The 11,650-nt window shown below is 40.6% G+C and overlaps 1 protein-coding gene across 2 annotated transcripts in view; it reads left to right on the top strand.

Annotated features, from left to right (window-relative positions):
• Nucleotides 1–438: 438 nt before the first annotated feature.
• Nucleotides 439–11,650, top strand: part of Nectin3 (nectin cell adhesion molecule 3) — a 118,573-nt gene continuing 107,361 nt past the window's right edge. For both annotated transcript variants that reach the window (XM_036203168.1, XM_036203167.1), the window contains exon 1: nucleotides 439–854. In XM_036203168.1, coding sequence (XP_036059061.1) covers nucleotides 686–854 — 169 coding nt within the window. In that variant the 5' untranslated portion in view covers nucleotides 439–685. The remainder of the gene's footprint in view (nucleotides 855–11,650) is intronic.

The following is an 11,650-nucleotide window of genomic DNA, read 5'->3' as shown; positions in this document are numbered from 1 at the left end:
CGGGACTGGGAGTCCCGCAGCCCGCCGCCTGGGTGAGCCTCGGAGTGCCCCGGCGGCCCCGGCCCCCGCGAAGGGGCGGAGTGGGCGAGACCATCTCAAGCGCTGCGGAGGGGGGGAGACGAGGCGGGGCCGAGGGGCGGGGCCGCCTACCCTGGTCCAGATAGCACTGCCTCGGGAGAAGCCCGGTTTTCCTAGTGGATGAAGTTTCGGGTTTTTTTTTTTTTTTTTCCCAAAGGGGGAGGAGCGTGAGGGGAGGGCTGGAGGTGGGAGGGGCCTCCGCGGCGGGCGGCTGGGCGTCCCGGCAGCGGGGCGGCGGGGGGGGGCGGGCTCGTCCCGGCGGTGAGGGTCGGCGTCTCTCCCCCCCCCTCCCCGCAGGGCGGGGTGGTGCGTTCCGAGTTCCCAGGAGTTCGCGGCGGGCGGGGACCGCGGGGAGGGGAGTGGCGGCGGCGGCGGCGGCGGGCGGCTCCCGCTTCAGCCTCGGCAGTGGCGTCGGCGACGACGGCGGAGTCGAGGCAGCCGCGAGCGCTCGGCCGAGTGGCGGCGGCGGGCGGCGACGGCGCAGGAGCCGGGGGTTGAGGACACGCGCGCGCGCTGGCCCTTCCGCGCCGCGGCCGCCGCCGCCGCCGCCACCCAGAGCCTAAGGCGCCGGGGCGCGGGCGAGCGGGTGGGCCGGGGCAGGGCGGGCATGGCGCGGACCCCGGGCCCGGCCCCGTTGTGTCCTGGAGGCGGCAAAGCACAACTTTCCTCGGCTTCTCCTCCCGCGGCCGGGCTGCCGCTGCTGCTGCTGCCGGCCCCGACGCCGCCGCCGCTGCTGCTGCTGCTCATCCCCCTGCTGCTCTTCTCCCGGCTCTGTGGTAGGTGAAGCGGGTGGGCGCGGGGCAGGAGGAGACGCGGCGGGGCGGGCGCGGGCCGCCGGTGCGGGCGGCGAGGCGAGGCGAGGCGCGGCGAGGCGGTTGTGCCGGGCGGTTGGCTGCGCGAGCGGCCGCCGCGGACTTTGCCTGGAAACTTTTCGCCGCGCCCCGGGCGAGGCCCGGGAAGGGCAAGGAGAGCGAACGAGGCGCCGGCCGCTGGCTTCCCGCCCCCCGAGGCCGCGCGGGTCGTGGCGCTGGGCGCCCGCCCCCCACCCCCCACCCTCACCCGGGGCCGGCGGTGGAGCTCGGTGCGCGCAGACCCCGCGCTCCCCGGGAACCGTTACTTCCGAGCCTGGTGCGCCCGCCGAGGAAGCGGAGAGCGCGGACTTCTCGGGGCTGAGGTTAGGATGCCGGGATGCACGTTGCCGCCTCCTCCTTTCTCCCTGATGAAACTTGAGCTGCGAGTCCGGAAACCCTTCGGACACTAGCCCGGGAGCACTGAAGCCTTTGGGTCCACGCCTCCCGGCCTCCGGGAGAAGGCACCATCTTAAAACTCACCCTGCTGCAGCGTCCCCCTCCAGCCACATTTGTACCTTGGCAACCTTTGGTTCTTTGGGTTGAGCCCAAGACACACGTTGCCTTCCAGTTGTTGGACGTCCTTCACGCTACCCCTGCTTATTTTAGAAAATCTTGTTCTCGGGGACCCAAGATTTACCTTTTAAATACGTATTGCATCTGCTGTCCCCGGGCTGTTGGAACAAGTAGCCAGGGTTTCTTCCTTGTGTCTTTTTTTATTTTTTTTTTACTCCAGGTTTAGGAGCTAAATCTCCTTTGTAAGTTCTGATCCTGGGATCTGAGACTAGTTTAGAGACCTACTTTTTAAGGATGTAGAAAAAAAAAATTGATAAATTCACTTTTCATGCAAGAGAAGTGGACGTGATAATCAGTGGATGGTACTGATTGGTGAAAGAAAGCCACCAGTTTTAGGAGATTAAATGTCTGGGTTTATCAGAATACTGCAAGATGTTGTGCATTTAAGGATTGCTGATGGGAAAGGTGGAGGAATAAAACTTAGATTGCTCAGACACTGGTTCTCAGTGCATCGTTAAATCTTAGAGCTGATGTATTTATTAAAAAGGAGAGATACGTACAAATTTCTTTAGATACATACACATTTCTGCCCTGTGATACAGAAGAAAGAAAATCCTGCTATTGGTAGGTGAGGCAGGGTGGTTGGTGCTGAGGGAGATGAGATTATGTTGAGATTGAGTGCCACTTACAGACTGAGAATTTCAGTACATTCCCAGTGCTGTAAGGCACGTTTGCTGATCTACATGGAATGCAGTGTGATACATGGTATGCTATCTAATCCACAGTTTGCATAGCTCTCCTCTCTAGATGTTTGGTTCGAAGACACAGTTCTTAGCCTGTTACCTCCTGTTATATTAATATGAGAGTCTATATTGAATTTGTATGTTGTGTTATGAGCCATTAAGGGGGATTGTAGATAGTGCTTATGATTTTACTTCCAAGATAACTGGAAGTGGGAGGTGATATAAGCATTTTACTGTCAGGACTTCCTTGTGGTAAGTACTGAAGGAGTATTTGTAGGTCTAGGGGGCTTTTTGTCTCGACAAAACCCAATGGGGTTCTGAAGCTATGTAAAAGTTGATGCCGAAAATAGAATTTATGTTGGTAGTTTCATAGTGGAAGTGGGTTGTTGATTAGTTTGGGAACAAACATTAGTTTTTACCTAGAAGAAGGAAATAAGTTTCAAGGAGATCTTGTATAGTGTTCTACGGGAGAAGGATGATCAGTTGATTTAGAGCCTAATAAACTAGCAGTGTAGGGAAATGTCCTGTAATACAGAAGAGGTGTAAATTGGAGTTTTTAGTGTGTGCTGTTGTAGACATAGACAGTAGCTATGTTAATATGTGCTGTTGATTTAAAGGGCTGACTTTTGGGGCTTGTGTTACAATACCCTAATTTGTGAGCCCCTATGACACTTAAAAAGAATCAGCCTCTATTTTAGAATACAGTCTTTGATTAGGGCACAATTGTCTTGACTTAGGGATGCTAATGAGTATGGAAACAGAATTTTCTTCATGTAATCGCCCTCCCACCCCACAACCTGTTGATCTATGAATGATAGTAATATTAACATTCCATAGTGCTTACAAGGTTTGGCTCATACTTACTCTTTGAGTAGACTCAGTTTTAGAGTTGGAAGATTTTTAGACCTTTAAAAGATGACCCTTCGTGATTGTTAATCAGAATGCTAGGCTTTTTTATCGTTTGCAGTTTTGCTTTTTCTTTTTATAAATTTGTTTTGATAAGTTGTTTACATTTAGCACTGCATTAACTAGTCTGGTTAGCATCATCATGTTAATTTGACTGTTGAAAATATCCCTCATCACTGGTTTTATATATATATGTGTGTGTGTGTGTGTGTGTGTGTGTGTGTGTGTGTGTGTGTATCAGAGTTGCTATGTGTTTAGGCACTGTATACTGTCATATTTGAATTTGAAGAATTAAACTTTCTCCAGGGGTAGAGAGCCAGGGTCTTCTGTGTAGTTGAGATTGGCCTCAATCCCTGATCCTCCTCTTTTACCCTCCTCAATTCTGAGATTATAAGTATGCAAACCCATTTCTGATTTGAGAGCTGAATGGTTAAAATGATAGTTTCAGAGGTGGAGAGACTGCCAGTTTTTTAAAGTCCAAGACATTTCTAGTTATAAGGTCTAGGGGACCAAGTTTATATGATATTTGATTCAACAAACCTAATTTCTTAAATTCTGAAATCCCATATTCCTTTGTGATGATAATTACCAATTGATAAATTATGTGCCTCCCTTTTTCTTCCTGCACTTTTCCTGAGAGGTTGAGAATATTGTGTTAGTAGGAAGGTGACATTGAAGAATTAGAAGATCGAAATTTTGACCCTTCTAGGGCCCTGTTTGTCTTTGGGATTTGGCCACAATGCCTCTGCCTTTGGACCAAGACTTTTTTTATCTTATGATAAATGTTTAGACGAAGGTTGAAAACAAGCTATCATATAATGCAAATCTTTAAAAACACTTGGAATAGTTTTAGATGCTTTATAAACACTTGGGAACACACACTCAGCAGTGTCTTGTCCTCAATATGCTTGCAGGGTTCTGACAGACAGAAAGGAAGTAGATGATTACAGGACAGTTTAGTGTTTCTGTAGAATGGATATGCTATCCCATGAGTTTCTTGGGATAGGAGAACATAATTCATTAGGTAAACAGACATAAATGAGGAAAAATTCACTTTGTGTATGTTTGAATGGGTGTGTGTGTATGTGTGTATTTGTCTAGGGATGGAATCCAGGGAATTGCATATTCGTAATCAAGTATGTTTCCCACTGAACTTTAAAAATCCTTACTTTAAAAATAACTTAAAAATCAATTGAGTCAGATCTTCTTGAGATTAGACAGTTTAATGATATAAGACGTCTGTTTCTCTCTCTCACTCTCTCACTGCAATTTATGGTTTAATCACTAAAAAGTCAGTCTGGTTCAGAATGAAGACTGCCACTTAGTCAAAGTGAATCACTGGCAGGGTACTTATATCATCTTACTAATAGGGTTCTTAGGCTATTAAATGAAAGAATAAACTAAAAACGCTTAGAGAACATGGGTGTGGTAACTCCCACGTGCAAACTTTTTTTACAGTGTACATTATAAACTGTCAGTCCTGGCATAGGTGACTCTTAATCCTAAATAGTTGAGTTTTCTAGATAATTGACACTTGCATGTTCATGACTGTGTAACATAATCAGTAGTCCAGAAATATTTATTAGATATACTTTCTATAAAGAGTTAGCTATTTCAGCACATAGCCAAATTAAATGTGTATTAGTGTGGAAACCACTTGAATCCTCCATCAGCGATGTTGAGTATGTTTTTAAGATTTGGGAGTTTTTCATAGAGTCACTTAGAAGATCAGTGATTATATTGAACACGTGGGATTGGAGAACGAAAGGGAGACAGAATTTGAACTCTACTTTTTCTCCATACCATCACCTTAGGGTCTGTATGAGATGTAAACATGAATTATTTTGGAACGTTGACCAAATTTAGAAGCAAATGAAAGAAAAACTTGCTTCTGTCTATAGCATCCGAAAGAGGCACAGCTGTAGAGTTGTATGCTTGTGCTTTTATCATGTATATTTATTGGCATGCCTTGTTTATGTTATGAGAATCTCTTTTTTGAAATGCTTGGGATCAGGCAGTTTTAGATTTAAGATAAGAAAATTAGATTTTATCTTATGTGTATGAATGATTTGCCCGCTTGTCTTCATGAATGCCACATGTGTGCGTGGTGCTCATGGAGGTCAGAAGAGGGCGTCAGATGCCCTGGCACTGGAGATAAAGATAGTTGTGAATTTCCCTGTGGGCGCTAGGGACTGATATTAACGACTCGAGAGGTAACATGGATAAATATCATCATGATAGGACTGAGGTTCCAAAAGTGGAATGTGCTCAAGTTTTAATTATGCCTTATACACTTAGCTTTGAGGTAGTTTTATATAATATTTTCAGTAATTTTGTACATAGTATAGGATTTTATACTTGAGGCATCATGTGCAAAGAATTTTCTTTTTTTTTTTCTTTTTTGAGCATTTTAAATTGTAGCATTTTGGTTAGTAGATTGGCTTAACCCATTCACATATTTACACACACACACACACACACACACACACACACACCAACCACACTAGTAGCTTACAAATTCTGGTATGCATCTTGGATCTGTATAGTTAGAGAGAAAAAATTTTCCAGTTATCATTAATCATTAAAAACTAATTGAAGAGAAGCTAGCTATGATAGTCTTATTAAAAAAAAAAAAAAAAAACCAAACAAACCAGTATTTTGACATTCTGTAATTTATCTATTAAAAGTAGTAAGTGTATTTCTGCAGATTGTTGTGTTAACTTTTAATGTCTTCATAAAAAATGACAGTAAGGGCTATCTAATTTTCAAAAGGAAAGACATTCAATTAATTACTGTTAATATGTAAATTGGGATAAAATTAAATAACATTATTAAGACAATAATGGAATTTTAAACATTCTTTGTAGCAAGCATTCAGAAAACACTTAACTATCCAATCACCATTAATTTGTCATACTTTCAGTTTTTTAAATATATTTTTGCTTAGAATCGCCTTTTAATTCTTAAATGCATAAACTTTCTTGAATTTCATTAAATTTGTGATTTTAATTTTTTTAAATTACTTATTTTCTTTGTTTTGGACATAGTCTCACTGTGTAACTATGACTAGCTTATAACTCACTGTGTAGACCAGGTTGGCCTTGAACTCAAGAGAGCTCCAATGTACCTTTGCCTCACAGGTGCTAGGATTAAAGGCATGTGTCACCTTATGTATTTTTTTGTGTTTATGTATAGTATGCATGTATGTGTATACAGGAATATATGCAGATGGGTGTGTATATGGAGGCCAGAGATAGAGATTGGCAACCTTGGTCTGTTCTCCACGTTATTCATTGAGGTCTCTCACTTGAACCCAGAACTGGGAGATAGAGCTGGTATGGCTAGCGGAGATCCCCTTGCCTTTTCCTCCCAAGGCTAGAATTAGAACCTCCCATTATTTATGTGGGTGTGGGGACCTGAACTCTAGTGCTCTTTCTTACTTGCTATAAGCACTTTAACCAACTGAGCCTTCTCCCAAGCCCTCTACGACTTTTCATTTTTAGAAGATTCTGACAGTGTAGTCATTAACTTAGTTTTGTTGGGAAACTATTAAGGGTGGATTTGAAGTTTTTTCCTAAATGGCTCTTTTATAGGCCGTCAACTTAAAATTTTAGTGAGTGGTGCCTCACATTTGTCTTGATTCATCTATGTTGCACTTTCTGTGGTTACCTTAGAAAGGCTAATAATTTATGCTTATATTGTGAATACTTATATTGTGTAAACACTTCATGTGTTTAAGTGTCAAAGGGGTTATTTTTCTTGTATACTTATTGATTGATTACAATCATTCTACTAACTGGGTATGTAGGGAAGAGCTGTTGTATTGTGTAGATCCTAAAATGGAATAAGAGACGTATAAAACATACCAGCTTATAATTGAATAGCTAAGAAATGGAAGTGTAGCTTTCAATACTTTGTGATTGATTCTGTAGGCTTAAAATATTTTATGCATGTGATTTTATAGACTAAAAAGATGACAGTTGTTTTTATAATGTTGTTTGGTTTCCTTTAATAATGCTTAAGAAAAACATTTTAAACAGGTTGGCTATTTAGGTTCTTCCCAGAAGAAATCAAATTAAGGAGAGAAGGCCAGTATGAATTACTCTCCTCAGATGGCCAGGGTCAGCGAGAGTAGAGTGTATGGGTGGTTTCAACTCTGTTACCAGGGAACCTTTCTAAATCCCACTGCACTAGGCTCCACTGTGGACATGAGGTCAGCAGTTTGCAGGAGGGTTGGAGAGCCTGGGATTCTGAGGTATTTCCAGAGAATATCTTCAGATTCTTCTCCCAGATGACTTCTACTTGTTACAGCCATTTTGTTTACATCTTGACCAGATGTGAATACTTTCTGAAAGGAATACAGTGTACCATCTTATTCACTATTTTGTACTCTTGTGTGCTTGTCATGCAGACACTCAAGTTTACCTCAAAAGTTTAGCAAGAAGATCAAGTTTAGTTTTAAGTGAGCATGTGTACAATAGAGTATAATAGAACCCACATAATTTTGTTTTCCTAATACTACATTAAAAGGCTTAAAAAGTAAACATGCCATGATGTGATAACCAAATACCATTTCAGCATATAATTGATAGTAAAATTGTAGATATTTTGCTTTATGTTTCAGCTTTTGAAGACTTGTTGGCATTTTATGCTTACAGATTGTTTCAATTTGGATACCACACTTAATGCACTTAGTAGATGCATTGTGGATGGTGGCTACCACTTCAGGCATTGAAGCACTAAACTATATGATGTCTCTGAGGTAGGCTATGTGCTTTGGGTTTAGATTCACATTTTTCTACCAACTTACAGCCTAAAGTGCTTGCTGTAGGAATGGCTTTCCTCATTAAGGCCTCCCTCACCACTGCTTACATACAGTGAGAATATAAGTCCATTTTCCAATGGTTTTATGTTTAGAATAGTGTTGATAGGAGTTTTTGATGGAACATTCATCTTTGGAAGAAAATACCATGATTAATGTATTTAGGAATGGGAAAAGGTATATACTATATAATTAATACCTGTCACACAAAATGTCACAGTGTGCATTAGATTATTAGTGGTCTAAGGAACTGTTTCATGAAGTATTCTACTTTAACCCTTTTTTTTGTGTGCAATGCTTATTACGTTGTAAAGGCTAAGCTATACAAAACATATTATGGGAGATAAGAAAATATTGAGATGTATGTTAAATTTGAGGTACAAACTTTGTTAACTGGAATACTTTCCCATTGTGGTTTTGTTTTGTGTGTTGATTTTTCATTGGTATTCCTACTTGAATTTGAAGAGGTTCAGAATTGACCTTTTGGAGAAATGTAAAATTTCTTCAGTGATATTGTAAACAGCTGTGTATTATTTAGCTAGTGTGGATGTAGATTAAACAGCTTCTAGTGGGGGCATACCTTATGATGTGCCACGAAGTGGGTAAACTTACAATTGGTAGCATGTTATCTTATAATAGAAATATACCAGAGCGGCTGTTGAGAAGACATGGGAGTACCAAGTGAAAAATATAAAAATAGGTTCATAGAACTAGCTCTTCAACTCAGTGACTGAGAAAATTACAATTAAGAATGAGCTACACTTTTCAGAGAAAATGTATTAATGAATGCAGTATTGGAAAATTGACAAGATCAACTTTATACATGAATTATTTCTGTGAATTGGGTGTGGTAGAAATGATTGTCTTTCAAAAATATTTTGGACTTTCGTTTTTGAAGACAGAATAAGATTTCTTAGGTATAGCTATACTGAGTTTGGTTCAAATTCATTTCATAATGGTCTTGTCATTGTGGGTTCAGTTTGATTTAAATTAGAGATAATTGTTTATAGCTCTAAGTTTAACTGGTTTAGAGATTTGTTAGACCCTTTATTTAGAAAAATTGGTTTTTAAATACCTTTTACTTAATTGCTTTTGAAGAGATTATGACTCAGAGTTGGGTGGGGATAATGTACACGGAATACTTGAACCTTGGTTTAAGTATGCTACAACATCAGCATTTTTTCACTGACTTGTGTAAATCTGCTTATATTAGTAGCTGGCATAGCTACTCTGAATTTTTGCAATTCTTGTAAACCTTGAAAGAGATAAACAAATAACCAGCACAAGACTCTAGAAACATGCCAGTTATGCATTTGTATTCAATACCAGTTTCCATATTAGCTTCCTCCTTATAAGCAATACTCAAATGGAATGAAGGTTGACATAGAAATAGCAGCAGACTGGCAGTAAATTCTCCTCTGTTTGTTATATGTTAGTATAATGTCAAAGGTTTCACTTTTTGTTTAAGCTGCTGTGGACCCTATAGTTGACTGATTTTGAAATTTAAAAGGTATATCAAGTCTAGGATTGGCAATAGTAATGAACACATCTTTCTTAGAAAAATAAGGCTATCTGGTTAAACTGTTATTTTTTCTATATTCAAGAAGATAGTTCATAAGTAAAAATATATTATTTTCATAGTTTTAGTGAGAAAACTGGAAGTAATTAGTAATTGTACTTATTTTGAGGCCATGCATTGCTTATCAAATTTATTTGTGTATGTATATATACACATATATGGATCTGGATGTATGTGGAAACATTAACATATATAAATAATCTGCTAATTTTTTATAACATTCTAAAAGTCTCTTGTCCTCCAGAGCTTTAATTTGATGATGTATTTTAAGATGCCAGCTTTCTTTGAGGACACTTCTGTTGCTTTGCTGCCCTCTACCGTCCTCTGGAGCAGTGGCTGTGTTTGTATTCATAGCTGTTTCCCTGGGACATGGTTAGAGAGAGTCCTCTGTGAACTTTAAGTTTCAAGAGTGGGTTGAATAATGCTTACTGTTTAAATATAATACGGCTTAGGTAATTATAACACTTGATCTTGTTATACAAAAATTAAAGGGCTTAGATATAGAAGCTGGAGATAAATACTGGTTACTATTAGTCAAATCATGAGACCATAGAAATCATGCATGTGCTATGGTAGATTTATGATAGCTACTCTTAGGCTTATAAACTCAGTGGTAAGATTAATACAAAATTCGTGCATATATATGTACAAATATGTGACATCTGTAGAAACATACCAAGTATAGCTGGAAATATGATCAATAAAGTCTGAAAGAGACATAAGTAGAGTTCAGCTGGGTAAAACTGATATTTCAAATAGAGAAAGGACTTTTTCTCTCTTTTATTGAACATTGAACATCCCTTTGTAATACTGGCCCTTAAAACATGTACAGTGTGTTGCTTTAGTTTTTGCCAGGGGTCAAACTTCAGGCCTTGAACATGCTAGGCAAACACTCTCCAACTGAGCTGTATACCCTTCACCTAAGAAATAGGAAATATCAGGAGATCTTCATAGAAGGGAAGAGAGAGAGAGAGAGAGAGAGAGAGAGAGAGAGAGAGAGAGAGAGAGGGAGGAGGGGTAGGAGAGAGGAGAGAGAGGGCAAGGGTGGGCACTACTTTATACCTGTTTCAAAATCTGTAAAATTGACTAAATTATAATTCATTTACAAAATTGCTGTGAAAATTAAGTTGCACTCTAGATCTACAACAAAACTAGTGTAAAGTGTTGTGGGGCAGGACCAGGTGGTACAGGTCTGCAATATCAGCCACCCAGGAGGCTGAGACAAAAGGATTTCAATTGCAAGTTCAAGACCACCAGCCTAGTAGCCTAGTGAGACCTTGTCTCTAAGTAAAAAGTGAAAATAGATTTGAGCATATAGCTCAGTGGTTGAAGAGATGTCTAGCTTGCATGAGACTTTTACTTCTGTCTCCAGCACCATAAAAATAAATGAAGGTTCAGTTTGTGGGATTATAGAAATAATTTTTTTTTTTAACTGTTGATAGAGGCAGACTTGAAGAGGATCTAACATTTTTAGCTGAATTGTGAAGGAAATATTTACATTTCCCTTCATGAGGAAATCTAGTGAAACAAAAGATAGTGAGTTGAAAAACTCACTGGCATGAGGATTCCGAAGGAATCAGTATTATTGTGGCATTCAGACATGAACTTTATGAAGGCAAGTGATTATTTTTCTTGGCTGAGGTTAGCATGGTGTAGGCAATTAGGAGCTATGGTGGTTTGAATTAGAAATGTCTCCCATGGGCTATGTATTTGAAAATTTGATCTCTGGTAGTTGTTGTTTAGGGAAGTTATGGCAACTGTAGGAGTTGGGGCCTTGCTGGAGGAAGTGCACCACTTCCTGTTCCCTGTTCCTTCTTTCTGTTTATGGATGGAAATGTCATCAGTTGGCTTCCTGCTCCTGCTACTTATGCCATTCCTTCCCTGCCATTATGGATTCTTACACCCTGGAACCATAAGCCCTAATAAACTAATTTCTTCCTTAAGCTGCTTTTAGTCAGTGCTTTTTCACAACAGAAAAGTGACTAAGAAGGACATTGGTACCAGAGGAAGAGGAATGTTGTATAAAGAACTTGACAACATGGTTTTTTGAAGGAACTTGGAAAACTTTGGAAGTTTGGACTAGCAAAGCTATTGAATGCTGTAAGCAAAGCTCAAAGAGCTGTTGTTATAGGAACCTGCAAGACAATAGTGCTGGGAG

The sequence above is a fragment of the Onychomys torridus genome, chromosome 12 (assembly GCF_903995425.1).
Source record: "Onychomys torridus chromosome 12, mOncTor1.1, whole genome shotgun sequence".
NCBI classification, from domain to species: Eukaryota; Metazoa; Chordata; class Mammalia; order Rodentia; family Cricetidae; genus Onychomys; species Onychomys torridus.
Note: the sequence above shows the minus strand (reverse complement) of the source record. Positions and strands in the feature narration are given on the sequence as shown.